Source organism: Sinohyriopsis cumingii, chromosome 5, assembly GCF_028554795.1.
Source record: "Sinohyriopsis cumingii isolate HCF-2022 chromosome 5, ASM2855479v2, whole genome shotgun sequence".
In the NCBI taxonomy this organism is placed as follows: Eukaryota; Metazoa; Mollusca; class Bivalvia; order Unionida; family Unionidae; genus Sinohyriopsis; species Sinohyriopsis cumingii.
The window spans coordinates 30,126,973-30,150,362 of record NC_142965.1 but is presented as its reverse complement, the minus strand read 5'-3'; the positions used below and the strand labels follow the sequence as shown (position 1 = coordinate 30,150,362).

The following is a 23,390-nucleotide window of genomic DNA, read 5'->3' as shown; positions in this document are numbered from 1 at the left end:
CCTATTCTGCGCACAGCTTTGAAAAGATGTAGGTTCTCACTGGACAGTTTATCTGGTGAATTTTCATCCGACAATGACCTATTGCAGGACAATGAGAATAATTTTACACTGAAGATGCAAATAAAAACAAACTAATGCTATTTGTAGAAAGCATGCATGTGAGATTTTGACCGCGGTAACTATGGAAATTTCTGCATCCAGGGAACCATCTTTCAAATGAAAATTGCAATAATGAAATGTTTATTTGTGAATGTGGCATTATAACCGGCACTGCATCAAACATTGTGACGTCACGAGCATAGGACATTCCGTGTTGAAAAAATGATTTTGTCTGTGTAAAATGTTTATTCGGAAGGACGCTTCTTCTTTGACGTACAGATTGTAAGAAAAGTATTATCTACTTTTAAACAGTAATATTAGTTCAACTTTATTTTTACGCACAAGAAAAGAATTAATGAAGTTCTTATATTCTCAAAAAAGTTGATTTAGAACAGAAAATCTCGTCCGATGTTGTGTGCAAGTTATAATTGTGCGAAATTTTTCAATACTTGGGCTTTATCAGTAGGTTCTTTTTACATTTTTCACTTTGTAATCTATAGAAATAAATTGTTTCTCTGGAAATACAAAGTGCTCAAAATAACATTCTTAGAAATAAAGACTTGGAGTGATAGTGAAATTCAAATAAGGATATATTCTTGGATTATATTATTCTGATTCAACAAAAGACCATTGGCACATCACTACATTATAGGCCACCACAGGCAAATCAACACTTCCAGTGTTAGATTTATTTTAGAATACCACTAAAGATTATTCAGCACTTTAATCATTAGGACGTATGTTCCAAATTCAAGAATTATTTGGGATCAATTTCGCAATACCGTAAGTTCTTTTTACATTGTTCACTTTGTATTCGGGGAAAATAAATTGTTTATTGAGTTATACAAAATGTATTCGTCTCACTCTTTTCTATTACTTTTTTTAAGACCGTAGAGTCGTAGTGTTACTTTTTGAAAGCAAGCAAGTGTCATGGTTTATTGCATTGTTTTGGTACTATGTAGATGTTATGATCGTCGTCTTAAGATTTCGTTCCCTGTTGTGCTCCGATGATTTTCACGAGGACTTCATCCTTTTCTTTACTTAGTTATAGAGAAAGAAATGACCACTGGCCTTAAAATTATCGCAGACATGATGCAAAATTAAATACGGTGATTCAGATTAAATTATCGATATTAAAAGACTGGATTGCTAAGGAATAACTAAGTTTTTTTAATTTAAAAAATTGGCCGTTTTCCAACTAATGTTCTCAATTTAATGAGGTTTTAAAATGAAGAAAACTCCCAATCTGTTCAGATGAATAGGAATTAAACTCGATCCATGGGGATCTCAAAGCGCTCTTTGAAACTGCCAGAGTAATATCACACAGCTTCTTCTGAAATTGGGTTGAATTTACCTATCCAACAGCATGACATAATATCATAAATGAAGAAGTAACCAAGCCTGCTCACCATGAGGTGTGTTGTTGTTGTTATTGGGTTTAACGCCATTTTTCAGCACAAAATAGGCTATACGTGGCGGCCAGTATTAATGGTGGAGGAAGAACCAGAGAAAACCCCGGAAAGAACCACCGACCCACGAGAAGCTACTGGCAAGTTTTCTCACATACCCACAATGGCCGAACCAGAGACTCGAACCCACGCAGACAGATGTGAGATGACAGTGATCCGTACCGCTAAACGTTTTAGACCACTCGTCCACTTGATGCCCCACCATGAGGTGTGAGACATAATCTAACTTTAAGATGGTACAGACAAAAAAGATCAAGACTGACAGTAAAAAGAAGCGGCAAAAAGTTCTCTTTTAAATAGGTGTACTTAATATACAGGATTCACACTATTTGTGTTGAATTCAATAATTTATGTAAATAAATTCCAGCCAAAACGAAAAACTGGACATAACAATAATACAACTGAATCTGCTCAGATCTTAAGGTACGAATAAATAAATTTGTCCGTTAACAATATTATATAGTCCTCTACCTGACCTCAAGTCATAATTAGCATTTTCTAAAACAAAACTATTACCTAAAGAAAAAATTCATTATAGAAGTTTCCAAGGAAAAATTCATTAAAGAAGTTTCCAAATTTTTACAAGATAAATCTTAATTATAATTAGATGGTCTGCTACCAAAATTATAATAAAGAAAATGGAAAATACAATGTTCCTGACTCAGACCAAGATAAATATGTTTACTTCTGTTAATAATGATCCTAATATTAAACCCATACCTTTAGAGAAAATATTGGTTATGTATTAGTTGTTTACAAAATTTAAAAAAAAATATAAATAAATCAGATCAGGTAGAAAACTAACATATATATAACGTTTAAAAAACTAATAACTAACAAATGATGCAAATTAAATATGCATAACAGTAATCATACATAATTCGCGAGGTTGGTATGTATGAGTACCATATTTAGATGACAACCAGCTTGCACTAACCAGATCATGAGTGTTACATTTTTTTCTCTCCAAGTTACCTAGACAACCAGAATTCCTTGTTGGGCGATGATTTACAGTCATGACCCAACTGGGCAGCCAGTTTTGGATACTGACTCATGTGAATATAAATTATCTGTATTCTTAAAAACCTAAAAAAAATTATATCGTTTTATAAACCTATAAGTTTTAAAGTAAACATTTTGGATTGCATCATGAGTGATCTCTTCTTAGAAAACCGATCGATACTGTTGGACATTTGGATATTTCAGGTCCGATCGGCTGTTCGCGAAATCAATAAACCGTGCTTCAGCGCGTGGTGTACCGGTCTCGTGCGATAATATACCCCGCTTCTCGCTTCAACAAATGTTCTCACTGTGCACATGACCATAAGACTTTTAGACCGAATGTAACGGCGTATGTGTCACTCCATAATATAAGGAAAACAGTACATCATATAAAGAAGTTTGCACATAAGGACCAAAGCACCGCATATACAGACATTTCTAGAAAAACACATGGACCCGAGTACCGCATATATAGACGTTTATACATAGCACAAGGACCAAAGCACCGCATATACAGACGTTTCGTCAAAATATAAGTGTTACGTTTTAGGCTCTTTAAAACAGTAACAAGAAAAGACTGAAGACGACAAGCTTTGTAAAATTTAACAAATAATTTATTTCCCTAGAAAAAAAGGTAAAAATGAGAAAAAGAACTTAGAGTTTTACGAATCAAATCCAAAAATAATCCAAGAAATATAAAATAGAAGTCCTAGAAACAAAAAGTTCTAAATGAATCTGAGTTAGAGTCCTGATAAAATAAATCCAAGATGGAGGACGATGACGTATACAATAGTCAGCGTTGTCCTAGTGTATCAACAGTTCCTTGTTGAACCACAGAGAATAATTTTCCAGTTTTGAATTCCGAATAAAATTTCAATAAATGTCTTTGTCCAATAATTCTGTATGAGCACATAAATATTTCCAGGGGAAAGAATTAATAATTCCATAAAATAGAATTTCAACTCAAACTGGTCACAACAAAACACCTTTAAGTATCAATGTTATATAACCCAACTGACTAAATTCTCTATAGAAAAAGGTTATACACTAATTTAAATCGCGAACCACATAGAAGCTTGACATGCCTAACATCACATACTCCCAGTGTAGCCTCGAATTCACTTTATGAATCCCACGGAAAGCTACTGGCAAGCTTTCTCACATATCCCGGAACTCGAATCCGCGCGGACATTGGTGAGATGTCAGTGACAAATAAAGGAGAGAGCCTTCAACCGCGTAGTCAGAGTTTCATCTGACCCTTGCCACCCCATTTTTGATATTTAGGCATTTATGTTGAGGTGTAGGGTCAGAGTCCATTCCCTATAGAAAAGCTGGAATTCGCCGACACCATTTGGTGTCGGCATGGGGTAGCCGCTTATTTGCCGGCCCAGCAAACTTGAACGGCCTTTCATCAAAATATACCTGCATGAAATCGATAGTAATATGATTTATTTTCTAATAAATTGAGATCATAGCATTCGTTATGTCTTTAATCCGCTGACAGACGAGACGAAAATACATCGTTGCTGAAATTTGACCTGGATCTGGCCATTTGCATTCCTAGTCACGTGACTACACAACTCGCGTGATATCAATAATACACCATTTCTAGTGTTGCTATAAGAAAACAAATCGAATATATAAATGAAAGTCACGTAATTTTTATTTAAAAAAATAATAAAATAAACTTCTCAAAATATTTACTGTGAAAACAATGACCGAAAATCTGTAAATGTTGCAGCAATTTGAAGAAACCCAGATTCACTACGCAGAGAGCACAGACACTCGGCACTTCTTGAAAATGGTTTTCTCCACCCTGTTGCGATACCGACAGGTTTCTGATCGTTGTTCTCAGAATAAAAATGTTGAGAATTAAGTTTGCATTATATTTATTTACAAACATTAAGTGACTTCTATATAATATGTGTAGATTCTATGTACGACAACTTTTGAAATTTGTTTATTGTCGATATCACGTGACTATATGACCTATGATGTCATTGACATGTACGTTTCAGCAACGACTTACTTTCGTCTCGTCTGTCAGCGGATTGAAGACACGACGAATGCTATGCTCACGATTTTTGAGAAAATAAATCATGTTCCTATCGACTTAATGCAGGTATATCTCGATGAAAGGTCGTTCAAGTTTGCTGGGCTGGCTAGTAAGCGGCTACCCTATGCCAACACCCCAACATAAATGTCCAAATATCAAAAATGCGGTGACACGGGTCAGAGGAATCTCGGGCTATCAACCACTTTGCCACCCAGGGCCTTCAACCACACGGCCACCCAGAAACCCGCATGGCAGGATGTAAGATTTTCTATCTTGTTGCCACTAGATAACTATCAACTCTCAAGTTGTGCCATAGAAAGTCTAAAAGAAAAATTTGACTCGAGATATCAAAAACCGGGACATGCGTCTAACGTTCGATTTCAAGAGGGATATTTAAGGGTACGGGAATGCGTATAAGGTTCGATTTCAAAGGAATGGGGGGTGACAGACAGCGCATTAAATTGGATTGTTTGAGAACATACTTTTAATACAAAATTAATGTTTTATAGGATTTTAGGAAATCATTTTGATCACAAAACTCAACCTTGGACTTCTTTATTAATAACTTTATTTCTCAAAACTTGTCAGGAAAAAAAAAAAGAATAATGCAGATGCCAGCAAATTCAATGTTTTGTTTTTTTTTGTTCTTTTTATTTTCCCCCATAACCTTTTACATAAAACGTAACATTATTACTATTTATAATCTTGAGGAAACAATGCATTGTCACTTCAGTGTTTACTTGTTTAACTCTCCGCCAGATTATGGAACCTTTGTGTTTTAAGATTTCTAAGAGCTTTACTCGGGCATTGAATTCAAGGTTCTTCAGTCTTCACACACTCCTGGTGGAGAGACAGAAAGAGAAAGAGAGCAAAGGCGCAGTCGTCAGAATTTATCGCAGTTGACTGAATTAAGAATAGTACACTCTAAAATAAATCGGCAAATGTTCTGACCAAAATGTCGTTCCTCTAAGGGGGTTGGGGATGGGTTTTTTGTTTGATCATCTGATTTAGGTATTATTTTTAATTCACACACAAAAAAACATTTTTTTTATACATCTAACGGGTTTATTTCGGAATATTTTCGAGTTTTCTAAAATTTCTAGTTGTATAGCCTTTTACGAGTCATTGTTTTATCTCGAAGAACCACATAGGTACGTTCGTTTGGAAGCGTTTGTCTTCCTACATGACTGTGATATACATGCATACATACATACATACATACATATGCCCTGTCGGGCTTCATACAGTTTGACCGTCAGAAGTGCAAAGACATATTTAGCGAATCCATTGCATTTCCTCCGTGATTATACAAGACAAGAGATCGGCAAGAACATCTGAAAGAAACCTGTTTCCAACACATGACATAGTTAACTATTCAGGCATATGTCAGACAATAATAAATACATACCAGGCATATGTCAGACAATAATAAATACATATCAGATATATGTCAGACCATATTTTAAATGACTTTTAATACTGTGAGTCTTAATAGAAATACTTCGTCTGCTAAGTGTTTAATGTATATTCCTCTAATGCTGACATTTCTCTGTCATTATGTATGAAGTACTTTCCGATTTTACTTACAGAAACTCCTGTATAATATATACGGCTTTCCCCGCTTTCGGAATTGATTTATATTAACAACTGACATTATGTAAGGACTTCAAAAAAATTACTTAGTGGAAGTCTTACAATTTACTATCCTATTCCTTATTGTCAAATTGAAAGTCGGAAGGACTGACTATTTTTATTTAATTTTCTTCAACAGTATACGTTATCACAAAATGGAAAACTATAGCAATGATCGGAATATTGCAGTCCCACGTTGCTTACAGTTTAGGGTTGTGTCTTCAGTCTCTATTAAAAATTATCGATCAATCTATCAATACCGTTGCATAAAATCAAAGTTTGTAATCAAACTGTCCAATCTGATTTTATTGGGTGCCTACGATGTAAATTTTTCAGACACAATAAAATCGAAGCAATAATGTACATTATTCGTGAAATTCATCGTAGAGCAGCTGTATGCGGACCCACATCGCAGACCTAGACATGCTAAACCACATCGTATACCCATACATTCGGACCCACGTCATAGACCCAGACATTCGGACCCACATCGTAGACCTAGACATGCGGAACCACACCGTAGAACTAGACACGCAGACCCACATCGTAAAACTAGACATTCTGAACCACATCGTAGACCTATACATTCGGACCCATATAGTAGACCTAGACATGCTCACTCACATCATAGACCCAGACATTCGGACCCACATCGTAGACCTAGACATGCGGACCCACGTAGTAGACCTAGACATTCGGACCCACATCGTATACCTAGACATGCGGACCCACATCGTATACCAAGACATTCGGACCCACATCGTATACCTAGACATGCGGACCCACATCGTATACCAAGACATCTGGACCAGCATCGCAGACCTAGACCTTCGGACCCACGTCGTATAATAAGACACGCCGACCCACATCATAGACCTAGACATTCGGACCCACATCGTATAACTAGACATTAGAACCCGCATCGTAGACTTAGACATTCGGGCCCACATCATAGACCTAGATATTCGAACCCACATCGTATACCTAAACATGCGCACCGACATAGTAGACCTAGTCATTCGGACCCACATCGTATATCAAGACATGTGGACCCACAGAGTAGACCTAGACATTCGGACCCACAAAATAGACCTTGACATTCGGACCCACAGAATAGACATAGACATTTGGACCCACAGAGTAGACATAGACATTCGGACCCATATTGTTGACCTAGTCATGCGGACCCACATCATTGGCCTAGACGTAAGGACACACATCGTTAACCTAGACATGTGGACCCACATTGTAGACCTAGAGATTCGAACCCACATCTCTGACCTAAACATGCGGACCCACATCGTAGACCAAGACATTTGGGCCCACATCATATGCCAAGACATGCGGACCCACATTGTAGACCTAGACATTCGGACGAACATCGTATACCAAGATATTCGGACCCACATTGTAGACCACATCATTCACACACGTTTATTGGTATCTGATGCCTATGACATTCTTCCTCAAAATTATACTGGTCTGTCGAATATGTAAAGCCTTAAAAGTCACACATTGACACAAAAGCTGGAAACGCCGCAGGGAAAAACAAGATATGCACAGCGACAGTGAAGAAATGACAATGAAATACATATACAATCACATTACAATCAATCTCCAACATACAAGCACACAAAACTGTAGAACGATACAATATAAACCTAGGAATGCATGCATGCAAAGAGGAGGTTTCAAGAATGAACTAATTTTGTTTTGTTTATTTTAAAAACTATGTAAAAGACGGGACTTTTACGGGAATGAGATGGATCAAAAACACATATATGATCGTTTTTACTCATATTTAATACTTATTTAAACCGGTATTATGTACAAGACTTCGGATTATAAGTAAACTAAACATTGTATTGAACTATCTTTAAAGTTGGTTAGGGCATCTACAAATAACTACAAATATTTAAGACATCTACAAATAACTACAAATATTTAGGAGATATACAAATAACTACAAATATTTAGGACATCTACAAATAACAACAAATATTTAGGACATCTACAAATAACTACAAATATGTAGGACTTCTACAAATAACTACAAATATTTAGGACATCTACAAATAACTACAAATATGTAGGACATATACAAATAACTACAAATATTTAGGACATCTACAAATAACTACAGACATGTAGGACATCTACAAATAAGTACAAATATTCAAGACATCTACGAATAACTACAAATATTTAGGGCATCTACAAATAACTACAATGTTTAGGACATCTACAAATAACTACAAATATTTAGGACATCTACAAATAACTACACATATTTTGGACATCTACAAATAACTACAAATATTTAGGACATATACAAATAACTACAAATATTTAGGACATCTACAAATAACTACAAATATTTAGGACATCTACAAATAACTACAAATATTTAAGACATCTACAAATAACTAAAAATGTTTAGGACATATACCAATAAGTACAAATATTCAAGACATCTACGAATAACTACAAATATTTAGGACATCTACAAATAACTACAAATTTTTAAGACATCTACGAATAACTAGAAATATTTAAGACATCTACAAATAACTACAAATATTTAGGACATATACAAATAACTACAAATGTTTAGGACATCTACAAAAAACTACAAATATTGAAGACATCTACGAATAACTACAAATATTTAAGACATCTACAAATAACTACAAATATGTAGGACATCTACAATAACTACAAATATTTAGGACATATACAAATAACTACAAATGTTTAGGACATTTACAAATAACTACAAATATTTAGGACATCTACAAATAACTACAAATATTTAGGACATCTATAAATAACTACAAATATTTAGGATATCTACAAATAACTACAAATATTTAGGACATCTACAAATAACTACAAATATTTAAGACATCTACAAATAACTACAAATATTTAGGACATACAAATAACTATAAATATGAAGGACATCTCCAGATAACTACAAATATTTAGGACATATACAAATAACTACAAATATTTAGGACATCTACAAATAACTACAAATATGAAGGACATCTACAAATAACTACAAATATTTAAGACATCTACAAATAACTAAAAATATTTAGGACATATACAAATAACTACAAATATTAATACATCTACGAATAACTACAAATATTTAGGACATCTACAAATAACTACAAATATTTAAGACATACAAATAACTACAAATATTTAAGACATATACATATAACTATAAGTGTTTTGGACATCTTCAAAAAAGCTACATGTTTTAGGACATCTACAAATAGTTACACATTTTTATACAACCTTTTCAAATAGATACATATTTTTGTACAACTACAAATAGTTACATATTTTTAAAGCTGGTTAGGACACTATACAAACAGCTACATATTTTTGAAAGTTGGTTAGGACATCTAAAATTAGCTAAATATTTTTAAAAACTGATTAGGACAGCACAATTAGCTACAACTTTTTGTTGGACATTTACAAAAAGCTACATTTTTGTAGGACATCTACAAATAGCTAAATATTTTTGTAGGACATCTATAAATAACTTCATATTTTGATACTTTACTGCAATTCGAAAGTTGACCATAATACCAAGGTAACAGACACACACGCATATATATATATATATATATATATATATATATATATATATATATATATATATATATATATATATATACGCATTTTACACCCAATTAAAAACGAGAGAGAGAGAGAATGTCTCTTCACTACTTATTATCTGCGGCTTCAATGTATTTAAATTAGGTTGTTTTCAAAGTAAAATATTTAGTTACGAAAACAAACGCCTAACAATTATGATGGAATTAATTTACCCGAATATTTGTCTAACAATTGTGGAGCTGGTATGCCAAATTCACACCTAGACTGAAAAATGTACGCCATTAGCTGGCCAAGCATAGAGGGCTGTTTAGATCGATAGTGTCTCTCTGTATAGCCGAGTTACCTGGAATTTACACTCTGTAGGTAGTATTTAACCCGACACGGAGCTACACTCAGACATAACTGTGGTATTTATTTTATCATTTAGCATTACATCCTGTTTTAATCTAAGGATTTAACCTATTGAAAAAAAAAAAAAAAAAAAAAACCCACTGTCCATTACAGTTGATATCCATCTGGAATACTTCTAAATTTTAATTTCAAATAATGATCCCCTGTACGACTTGTCTAATCTCACCAATACCAAGTACGACATGTCTAATGATCCCATCCATACCCAGAACGACTTGTCTTTGTGACCGTTATTATTCTTAAAACTAACTTATTTGTTTACTTTTCAGATTCAGTTTTTATTAGGTCCAGGGGCGCAGCTACAAAGAGTATGTAAAGCATAGGCGCCCACGAACACAAGAGAGGTCCACAAGCCGCTCCAAACAAATGATTTGTTTACAATATAGAAAGAAAACAGGAAAAGACAATATACCACCCATCAAATACCGTAATTTTAAACCCCAAAATCGCTATTAACGTTGCAAGGGCCCGACGGTAAGATTTTGCTTAGGGGCCCAAATATCCTAGCTACGCCACTCGGTAGGTCCTTCAGATGGTCAGTCTTATTTGCTATAGGATATGCATGGACCAAATCTAACATTAAAAATAGACACAATAATACACATATTCTAAATGCAAGGAATGAATAAATATATTTTGGTATGTATGTATGCATGTATGTATGTATGTATGCGTGCGTGCGTGCGTGGGTGCGTGCGTGCGTGTATGTATGTATAAGTGTCATTTGTCACTGCTTGTCCAAGTAAGTTAACAAGGATACAGGTAAATGAATATAAAGCTAAATAAATTTATTAACCATTGAATAAATTCTACAAGAAGGTAACTAACATTACATTTACTATTGGAACAAAATGAGCAATTTAATTATGAACGACGCTATAAAAAAATAAAATAAAAAAAACAGGAAAGACAATAAGAACACTTATTTCAGATCGTGTTCGAGGCTGTCGACAAAATGATACACCACCCTATACCTTTTGATACAGACAGTAATAGAGGCTGTCGACAAAATGATACACCACCCTATACCTTTCGATACAGACAGTAATAGAGGCTGTCGACAAAATGATACACCACCCTATACCTTTCGATACAGACAGTCGTAGAGGCTGTCGACAAAATAATACACCACCCCTCTACCTTTCGATGCAGACAGTAGTAGAGGCTGTCGACAAAATGATACACCACCCTATACCTTTCGATGCAGACAGTAGAGGCTGTCGACAAAATGATACACCACCCTATACTTTTCGATACAGACAGTAGAGGCTGTCGACAAAATAATACACAAAGTATATACACCTTTCGATACAGCTCAGAGAAACTGTTATCTCAACTGCTAAATACCTTGAAGGCATTAAATATATTCACTTTCAGCCAGGCTTAATCGGTAAAACAAACAGGGAGAAAAAACGGGGTATGTTAATGGCAGCTCTACATACCCAGCGTGGTAGCACGGCGCCTGCGGTAGAGTACTTTTTAACCTGTGTTTAATTGACAATAAATAGGTCCCAGATGGTATCAGTTGAGAATCTCTTTTCAAAGATAAACAAGATTTTTCTGTTGTATTTATTTTCCAAGGACGGAGGCATAAGAAAAGTATGAGTTATCAGAATGGAATACACTGTACTCGTACGATCAGGCATTTTACCTTACGAAACTCAGGTAAGTTATCGCTTTTTATAATAATAATAATAATAATAATAATAATAACAAGAAAAAGAACATTTATCTACATTATGCCAACAACAATGGTAGCAGAAACAACAGTAATAACTACTACTACTAGTACCACTACTACTACTACTAGTACTACTACTAATAATAATAATAATAATATGCGGAAAAGGGACTATCTAATACAGTATAATCTTAAAATTATTTTCTTTTTGACAATATATGTTTTCATTTTAGTCCTGGCTTTTTCAAATTCTTAGATGAAGGTTGTATTTCATACATTGTGTAAGGTGGTGTCGTGTTTTAAGATGGACAACCTAAACTAATGTTATTTAAAAAGGAAACGGACATCAATTGTTGTTACAAAAAGAACGGACATCAATTGTTGTTACAAAAAGTATTTAACTGGATTATGTTGTCATCGCCGAAACTGAATAGGATTCTTCCATGGTTTATGTCAAATGCAGCAAGAGAGAGAGAGAGAGAGAGAGGGTGAAGCACTATTCTTTTGACACCGATTCAAAGTAAACCAATCCCTAGTTATGAAAAATGGCGTAAGATGGCAATGTGGAGCCTGTAAATTGTGTTTGGCTCACAAAGTCTACCATGCCTCCAGGTTTCAATAACATATATACCATTTTGTATCCCCCCTCCCCGATTAAACACCTATGTGATAATACTACAGTAGACTTTGTCCTATTTAACAATTCTCATTTTGCCATGAGTCGTGAATAATAAAATACACAATGAAAGTGTTGTTGTTACTTAACAAGTGTGCAAATTGCTTCTTTTTTTTATTTTATTATATAAAAATGTACAACAACCCAATTTGCGCCCGACGTGCGCGTCAAGATCTAAATTGCCTCGGGGCACGCTGCTATTAAAGTCAAAAACTGTCCAACAAAAGTAACTATGACCATTGGACATTGATAGCTTTACTTTATTACGTTGTGTTAGGTGGATGGTAGTGTGATAATTTGAAGAATGTTCCGGAGGGGGGAAGAAAGGCATTTTATTGTTGACATGTTTGTTTTTTGGTTTGGGGTTTGTTTCAAGTTTACTTTGTTTGTTTGTCTTTTTGGTTTTTTTTTTCGTTTTGATTTGTTTGGTTTTTTAATGTCTTTGTTAATTTGTTTTGTTTGTTTGATTTTTATATTGTTTGCCTCTATTTGTTGCTTTTATGGTATTTTCTTTAAACAAATATACATATATCATATTGCCTGCATCTCGTTTTCGTGGAACTTCACCATGTCATCATAAGAATAAAAGGAAAGCACGAAGCAGGAGTGAACAAGCTGACGCGGTCATATTTACATTTGTTTCTTTATTGTTTTATTACTTTATTGTTGTTTTGTTGCTAGTTAGTTAAAAGTAGTGAATCTTGTACAGGACTAAAGTTCATATCTTGCGTGCACAGCTCGATAGTGACGGGTTTTTCTCGTGTTTGTATTCACCCCTTAGACTGAATTTGATAAAATAGAAGGGAAGTCGAAACATTCGTTTAAAATAATCAGAATTAGATCAGTTTATTGGCAAAGCACGATATGTTTCCAGTCTTAATACATTCGTATGTAGTCATGGTAATAATAATAATAACAAATACACACACGCTCGCACGCACACACATACTTCAAAATGTTTCTAATAACTTGAGACGTCCATGAATGAAAACAATACAGACATCATGAAAAACAATTTTTATGAAATCTTTATTAAATATTTATATCATGCATGTCGACGTGAGCTTAAGAAAGGTCAGATGCACTTTTTATGTGCATGTAAGTCAACCTTTTTGATTTATCTACATGCAAAGAAACTCCGACAAAACTGTGATAACAACGTTAACACATAATAAATTATCGATTTAAGTTGGTCATGTGGGCAAAAGATAAGGCTAGGTTGAAATCGGAGGAAATCTTGTGATTTTTCTTAAAATTGAATAAAAACGATAAGCACAGTTTCCTGTATTTTATATTTATTGATTTATTATTTTCAGAGTTTCGTTTAAAATTTATTTCATTCATTTTGACATGCCGTACCGTTATTTGAATGCTAATTACACTTATATCAGAGGAGATTTTGTCCTTTTCAGTGGAAATATTTAAAGTTAAATTGTCATACTTATCTCACACAGAAAATGGAGATCTGAAGACCTGTATAATTCATTATTTACGCTTACCTAAGCAACGCCTCCCTTCCTTTTCGCTTACAGAAATCAGACTACGTAAGCAACACCTTATACCTTAGCCGTAATATTTATCTGGTGTCAGTTAAATTATCGAAATGGTCATTATGTTTGCAATCGCTTCTCTTTTCTCTCGAGTGAAAACAACTTTAGAAGAAGTTTCATTATAGTTCAATCTGCGCAGGCTCTCTTAAAATTTGACAGTATGTATTTAGCCAACAATGGGAGGGGCGAGGAACAAATTTATGGCCGAATGTCTACTTGTGAACTAGCGCCTAGACTAGAGCCTGATAGCGCACAAAGCGGGGCTCACTCAAGCGATAGTCTCTTATTGAAACAGCTAATGCTGGTTTACTGTACGCCAAATCCAATGCAACTACTTTATCCAACGTTCTGGACGCAGTGCAATTCAGAAACCATGAAAATGGAAAAAGTGGATCGTCGATAGTCTCTCTCTTTCTCTCTCAGAGTGATAGAAAGGTGAAAGAGAAGGGAGTTTAATCAATCATCCATTCAGAGCTTTTGATTGGTGCCATTCTCTAAGAGCCATCTTTTCTTCTTATTGTTATGTTTTGTTATTTTGTTTTTTGTTGATGCATTTACCGGTTGAGATACGCGTCTGTCTTATTTAATCTACTGGTCGTTTGAATCGCCCGCATCTGTGGAAAGGAGTGTTGAAATTCGGAATCGAAAGAGCGTCATGGCCAAGGCACCTCATCGGTTTCCGGCAGTTGACGAGGCATTGCAGAAGGCTGGAAGATCCTTCCAATTGTTGGCAATAAATAACCCTGAGCTTGAATTTTATGACCTAGAGCCTGGAGTGAGAGAGGCGAGGAGGTATTGACTTGATTGGGTGGGAGGACCGACACAGGTATAGACAGACAGGCAGGCTTAAATTCATTGTTCTCTTTGTATTTCAGAATGACAAAACAACGGGAACGGTGCGTTCCTCAATCTGCAGAACGGACTTCATGGAACTGGAAAAAGGAAGGAGAAAGAGAAGGAGATCCTTCTTAAGTTCTTGAAGCAACTTTCGTTTGCTATTAATTTTTCTTCAGAATTATATAGTTTCTCTTCAAGGTTAAAAACAAAACGTCGTATTGGAATTAAACAGTTACTCAAACTTGGTTACAAAATATTTAATCTGAAGACAATTCCTGTTGTTTTATTATTTTTTGGAATTATATCCCTGCATCAACGTTCGTTTGTCAGGCAACCTTGTGTTGGAAGGTTTTATTCTCTGTGGTAGGATTGATTCCAGAGGAAAATTCTGTGAAAAGGTCCAAATGTTTGTATAGATAATTCCAGCTCCGGAGCCGTGGATGTAACGGTAGGATTGTACTAACGTGAAGATGAACATATGCATTCGGATGTTTTTCCTACGGCTGGTATTCATACTCCCTCTCTGGACATATAGTGGTTCAGCAGTAAAATGGCTGTAAGTAATCTTTAGAATTTTCAATATAAATTTAAATTAGATATCGTTTGGATTTTTGTAGCGTTTTTAATTATCAAAGTTCACGCACATACAGTACGCTTTCAATGTTATTTTCAGAATATGAAGAAGTATTAATTTTTGTTGGACATTTATAAGGAATACAACCCAATAAATTCATTCACTCTCAAATAAAACCTACACTGGAAATTCAAAACGTTTATGAAAGTTTCAATATTTTTTTTAAATTTAATTTTCCCTAAATCAAATTAGAAGCACTATATTATTATTATTATTATTATTATTATTATTATTATTATTATTATTATTATTATTGTTGTTGTTGTTGTTGTTTTTGATGATGATGATGATGATGCTTTAGTTGCTGTTGATGATGATGATGACGTTTGCAGTCAAACAATGGTTTATGACAGTAAATTTGTATGAGTAGTGCAGTGTGTGTGTGTGTGTGTGTGTGTGCACGCCCGCATGCACGCCCGGGTAATTACGTAATCATTTGGGCATGCTAAATTAAAAGGCAACTTTGTAATTTTTTTCAAACCTCATAATCATCGAAATTCCTGAAATAAGTTTTAGTTATATGAAATTCAATTTACGTCCCTGCATTCTCCTAATTTTATTCATTTGCATTATTTTGTATGCAGTTCTTAAAGAATTCTTTTCCCGTCATGTGGGTGACGCTAGGGATCCTCCTTGTGTCGTTAAGATGCATCTGTTCCTGCTGGAGAAACAAAATGACATTTTTTTTATTTTATTTAAAGCTCAAACGAATTCGCTGAGCCATTGTACTTCAGCATTCTCCTGTTTCCGTTTTTTTAAAAAAAAAATATTTTCTACTTTACAATCTCCCTGACTTCCTAAACTACAACACAAACAGTAATAAAAACACTGATATCATCTACATCGCATTGATAGGTGCGTCTTGCCTAATTATCCATATACATACATGCGTGTGCTGAAAGCAAAGACTTTACCATCACAAAGCTGAGAGTACCAGATGATATATGATAACATTTTATAAAACGAAAATTGGGGCAAATTATCTTGTATCAATCTAACCAAAAAGATTGTGATTTGATTTACAGAATTCACACGGTCAGATCTAACAATGAAATAGCCCGATGAATTATTCTGTTGGTAAATTGTTTTTCCCTACAATATCTTTGATTCAGACCAAATATAAATCGAGAAACTCTCTCTCCTACGCTCTCTCTCTCTCTCCCCTCTCTCTCTCTCTGTGTCTAATTATATATATATATATATATATATATATATATATATATATATATATATATATATATATATATATATATATATATATATATATGCGCTAGATAGGGTATTTTCGATTCTTCCTTTCAGTTAAGACAGAAAAGAAAATAAGTAAAGGAAATATATATTTTTTAAATTGAATGAAAGTAACTGTCTTGCATGGATTTTCTTTAGGAAATTCCCAGAATGATAAATGAGTTCAAGTAAAGATGGTTTATTCGTTCATATTTCTCATCACAAAATGATTTATTTTGCTTTCGTTCATAAATATTTTGCATTGCAATGCAAAAGGCTAAACACCATTTACGGCGACTTAAAAACTGGACGAAATCTTTGCGTGTTTGCTTCGTTTAAAAAATAAAAATAAATAAAGTAACAAAAATTTCGCGTCGGAATCAACTTGACTCAACTTGTTGATGATGATGACGATGACGTTTGCAAAGTCAAACCATGGTTCATAGGAGTAAATATTTATGAGTAACCTGATTTCGACCCATTAAGGCCGAGTGTGTAAAGGAGTATCTTTCGAGTCCCTTTTCTTCTCGCATCACACTGTTGTATTCCAATTTTTGTTCTGTATCTATTCTGAAACAACCTTGTTATAGTTAGGTTTGTGCTGAAATATTGAGACAGAGACAGAGGTACATGATAGTGTTTCAATATTGCGGAGAGAGAGAGAGAGAGAGAGAGAGAGAGAGGTATATTTATAGATTTAGGGAGGCAATGTTTTCTTTGGTTCGTTATGTAGCGCTTAATTTAGGAATGTGGAAAAATAAAGATAAATAACTGATTTGAGGTCCATTTAATTTACCCGTGATAGGACTGCTTTGATCTTACAGACTATTTGTATGAATGATTCCAGTTCTCACTCGCAGTACTCGATTTTAGCAGATGTTTGACGATCATAGTCTTAGATGATGCGAATAGCATTTCAATATAATATACAATAATCGTATTGCTCTTAGGTAAAACGTGTGTGCTGTCGAATCCAAAGGAGTGATGCAAACAATCCAGCGTTTTATGTTTTATCATGATTTGTTACCAATATGAATTCGTACCGTGCAAAATTTAAGGGGATATCGGATCTTAGCACACACACACACACATACGACTTGGGCAAACACTTTATTGTGATATACCTGTACATTTATTAAAAAGAAGAAGCAATATTCATTTAATATTAAGACTTCAAAGCCGAATGTGTTTAAACATTCCATAAGAAGAGAGAGAAAATTTCTCACCAGCAATCCTTATATGATTGAATGATATATTGTCATTTACAAATTCATTTACCCTACGTATACGTTGACCCACATAACTTTATATGTATTAATCTGCAGTTTTAAACAAGCGGAACATTTAATGTGTTCCTTCTTTATTTCCTCAGTAACTTGACTTTTGAACTATCTGCTTTAATAGCTGACCCTGTTTAGACATGATCATATATGTAGTAAAATGACAAAAAGAGATAGTGCGTAAAAGTTACCCCAAAAACAGATCATTATAACGACATTAAATTTATATGTTGGCCTGTTAAATTGGCTAAGAAAACGCCTCCATTAAGAAATTCAGCTTTATATAGCACTTTAAACTGTATACTTTGTTTAATCCGTTCTTTCCGCGTTTCCGACAATAAAGAACATCTAAACATGTGTTTAACATCAATTCATTTTGTTAGTTTATCAAAGTACATTCCCCACGCGTGGGAAGACAGCTTTCGGGTTAGGTTTTGATTGCAACTTAAATGCTGGGACAGAATGTAATATTTCTTTCTTTCTTTTTTTTTTAAATAAGGAAGTCATATGTGCAGTTTTCTTTAAACCCCTTCCTAATGAGTTTTGTGTATGTTGTTGTAATTTGGGAGGGTAGTTTACAGTAGTAACATGTTGTATATAGAATGAATGATTTGATTAGGAGGAAGTACACGAGGCGGAACGAGTATCCCAGATAGGAATCTCACAACAGGATTGGAGCGGGAGGGACTAAGTGGGTGTAGTTAGTGATTATCATTCCTGTATTGTTTACTTTGATTTATACAAAACAGCCAACAATAATCACAACAACAAAAAAATTAAATAGAAAACAGTTTTAAGAAATTCCGTTAACTGATGCAATTATGGACATATGCGAATGGACTCCGTGATGCAATTATGGACATATGCGAATGGACTCCGTGTTTGGAATTAAATAAAAACGGATTGCTCAATTTATCAACCAACGTTCTGCAGGAATTCGTCCCCGAATGAAAATATGAAGATTAAAAAACAAGATTTGAGAAAAGGTTATTTTTTATATTTATTTTCTAATGGAAGGCTAAGGTCAGGTCAAGTCTCATCGTCTTTTGTGTGCCTTGTTTATTTTCATATCGATTGCTTCTATATCAAAATTATTGCCTTACTTCTTTAAATATCTACATTTGTGGAAAATTCCTTAAGTGCTACAAAAACTGCCTGAAATTTTTATCCTGATAGTATTGGAACAGTTCTGACATTATCTGGATTTGCCAACACACAATATAACAGAAATAATATTCGCATTTATCCAGGACACATCATTTCACAGAATCATGGGAAACTAACGAACCAGTTTGTAACTATTTCCATTTATTACGCCCGGTCGTACCTTTCTCTAGTACAGCTATTTATCAATGTACTCTACCATTTATCTTAATGTCAACTTGAACTGGCTGTTGACTTGATGATGATGACGACGACGACCATATTGATGATCACAGAGACGATGATGATGCCAATTTTATTATTATTATTATTATTATTATTATTATTATTATTAGTATTATTATTCACCATTCATATCCACTGCTACAATTTTACATTATTGTTACTATTATCCCCTCCTTCGTCTGGTGTATGGCTCATATAGCGTTGCTCGGTATGATAGAGTGTGTGTGTGTGTGTGCTGGATTTTTAACGTAGCTTTAACAATTTTTCAGATATATCGCTTCGATGTCTGCAATGTGTTGTTGTTGTTGTGGGGTTTAACGCCATTTTTCAGCACACGATAGGCTATACATGGCAGCCAGTATTAATGGTGGAGGAAGAACCCGGGAAAATCCCGGAAAGAACCACCGACCCACGAGAAACTACTGGAAAGCTTTCTCACATACCCACATTGGCCGAATCCGAGACTTGAACCCACGCAGACAGAGGTGAGATGGCCGTGATCCGTAACGGAGAGCGCTTTAGACCACTCTGCCACTCGGGGCCCCGTCTGCAATGTGACAGGTTATAGTGATGTCTTGCACTGGGGCAACATGCCGCAGATATGTAGCATGATGTCCCACCTAGTCACATCATCCTGACACCAGGCCGACCAGTCCTAACGCTAACCTCTTTGTGCTGAGTGCCGAGTGAGGCATCTGCTTGTACCAAGTCTTTGGTATGACTCGGCCGGGGTTCAAACTCGTGACCTCCGGTATCCGGACGTTCAAACAACTTAGGCCACCGAAGCGGCCCAGTATGAAGGAAAGGAGTCATTTTTGTAGTAAAGTCGAAGCTGTGCTAATTTTTTAGTTGGTTTGCTGTTAAGTGACCCATAGTGTAGGTAAATTGTGCATTTGTGTGCATGAGAGAGAGAGAGAGAGAGAGAGGGGCAATGGCACTTATTTGTGCATCGCTTCCTAGTATCAGGCAAACTAACATGCGTGGATGTTAGCTACATGTACTGTTTCTTATCAAACGTGTACTGAAAACAGCTGTTCCTTTTCAAATAAATCGAGCAGGAGAGCTGTGCATTCACAAATTCAAGCAAGGATACACTTTGCGCTGTTTATCGTCGTTTTATAGACTTAAACCAAATCTACATAAATTATAAAAAAGGCATGATTTTTTTAAAATTTTGACATCGTTATTGATATAACAACGTAAAAATGACATCTAAACACCTAATGTTTTTTTCTCGAAGAAATAAGCAGAGAAAAATATAAAGTTAATTTTTTAAAAATCTTTCTATCGTTCAAATTAAATTTTAGATGTTTGACAAAAAATGTTTTTCTGAGAACAAATCACGTTTATGCATTATATTTCTTAAACCTGAGTATATTCATTTAAAACCCCATTTTATAGGGTTACTTCCAAACATGTTGAATGGAGTAGCTTGTTTTCTTCCTTATGGTTTTGACAAGGTTATAAAATACTGAAAAAGTTGTGCAGCTTTCAAAGTCGAACAGAAAAAACATTTATAAACCTTTATCATATCAATAGTAATAATAATATATTTGTGCAGCAAAAATAGTTTTATACCCACGATTTTCTCACTTATTACTTCTCTCACCCTTGACCCAACTCACCCCAAGTTTTACATGTATAAACAAATACCCTCACTCTGTATATCAGTGAAATCTGCTTAGCACCGGAAGGGCTATGAGGATATCAGTGAACCTTGCCTAGCATCGGGAGGGCATTATGTGTCTTGTGTGAGCAGTTGTCATCTTACAGTATGGATCAGCATGTGGGAAACTCTTATAAGAAACATAGTAACCTTAGGTCCAGATATATATATATATATATATATATATATATATATATATATATATATATATATATATATATATATATATATATATATATATATATATACACACTTTTATAAATATAGTCGATAATGAATGGTGCTTTGTGCAAATTAATTTAAGACAGGTCCATTCCAAATTTACATTTAGATAGTGCAATATATACTTACAGGCATAATGAGATAATTCCATCTTTTTCTTCGAAGGGGTGGGGATAATAATTAACTATTGAAATTGCTTTATTACTGTTATCTAACAAGTAAGGCGATAGTTCTCTAACAAAGGTTATTTATATCTTCAGTGTACTTTAATTTAGGTGAGTCTGTTTAGTGCTATTTTTTTTTCTTCGATTAATTGCATGATCAAAACTAGATACACAAGAGAGTCAAATGTAAAAAATGTGGTCTAATTTTTGTCTCAGTGTTTGATTTTGATTCAGAACTTTAATTTGTTTACAGGTACTCTTCATAAAGCCAGCATATTGTCAGTTTTTAATTGGTTCCTCAAGATGGTATGCAAATACTCTTTCATACTTGTAGAATTTTCATGGACATTTTTCCTTACATCTTTGGGCGTTGTTGTACTTTAAGAATCTCAATTATCATGCATCATGATATGAATTCTATTTTATGATTAGTGTATTATATATAGCAATCCTTGCATATCAGCATGTATTTGACCTGTTTACGTTTGGGTGGTAGATATGCAGATTATTAACGTGAAACACCGGCTACAATAATGGACAAAACATGATCAATGTCGCGTATAATTAATGGGGACGGGCAGACAGATTGCTGTACTAAACGTGCCCCATGTACATCAAGACATTAACGAACTAATTAGATTAATATTGGCTATGTACTTAAGCTCGAATTGGGGCATAATTAGTAGCGGTGTTGTACGTCCTGCTTTGATGTGGTCTAACTAAAATCGCACTATACCAAAGGTTTACCTGGCATTACAGATCTCTACAAAATACCTGAAAACTTTTCCAAAGAGGAAACTAACACCCTTTTGTGAGAAGTGTCTGTGATTTTATTTGCTTTGAGATCGTCGTAGTTGTGAACAATAAATACATTCAGAAACCGGTAAGCTTGCTTGCTATATATATATTACGTTTTATCTAGATACCTGATAAAGCCATTTGGGTGGGGTGGGATGGCTGCTGTAAATATATAGAAAATCTAAAGGACGGACAAATATTACCTAACAAGTAGAGAATTATAGATAATATATTGATTTGTGTTTTGTATTTTTGGTGGAGTGCATTTTGCGGCATAATATACACCTCTGTATGTATTTCTGCCTGTTTCCTCGACTACGTATTCATCAAGCCTTCCTTCCTTTTTTCTTTCTTTCTTCTCTCATTCTTTCTTATATGCTTATATGCTTGTAGGGAAACAGGCCGATTTTTGGAAATATCCACTATCCACTTTTTATGAAGTGGAACCTTCGGGAAAATATTTACAATAAGTTGTTATTTTTTAAAGCTGAATTGTAATCTAAATAGGGTTGAATAATATTATAAGTAATAAAACTCTGGTTATGGCATTTCCTCTTCAGATTATACACGCCACAGCCAGTTTCATGTGCTAATTTCTATTTTGTTCTTTGAGCAATTCGGAATCGCCGGTCACTCTCTTGACTCTATATCTTTATCAGATCACAGACAAGAGACATGCGGTTATTATTAATTGTTTTGTATTTTACCAGGCTGCGTATGACGGTTGCTAAAGTTAAATTCACGACCAGATCTTTCACAGGCATAAAAAATTGTCAGTTACCAAAACATTTTGAAATTTTTGCAAGTATTAAAAATCTGTTACAGAAAGGTTTAGGGCGAAATAAAAGCGTTTTCAAAAGTATATTGATGCTCGTCTCCTATATTGTTTTTATTATTATTATTATTATTATTAAAATTTTTACAAAGGAAACAGGCCCATTTTCTCCTAGGAACATTCAAC

At 34.5% G+C, this 23,390-nt stretch overlaps 1 protein-coding gene across 1 annotated transcript in view; it reads left to right on the top strand.

Annotated features, from left to right (window-relative positions):
* Positions 1 to 14,409: 14,409 nt before the first annotated feature.
* LOC149798871 (protein Wnt-11b-2-like) overlaps positions 14,410 to 23,390 on the top strand; it is an 81,776-nt gene continuing 72,795 nt past the window's right edge. The window contains exon 1 of the mRNA XM_089957786.1: positions 14,410 to 15,605. Coding sequence (XP_089813912.1) covers positions 15,520 to 15,605 — 86 coding nt within the window. The 5' untranslated portion in view covers positions 14,410 to 15,519. The remainder of the gene's footprint in view (positions 15,606 to 23,390) is intronic.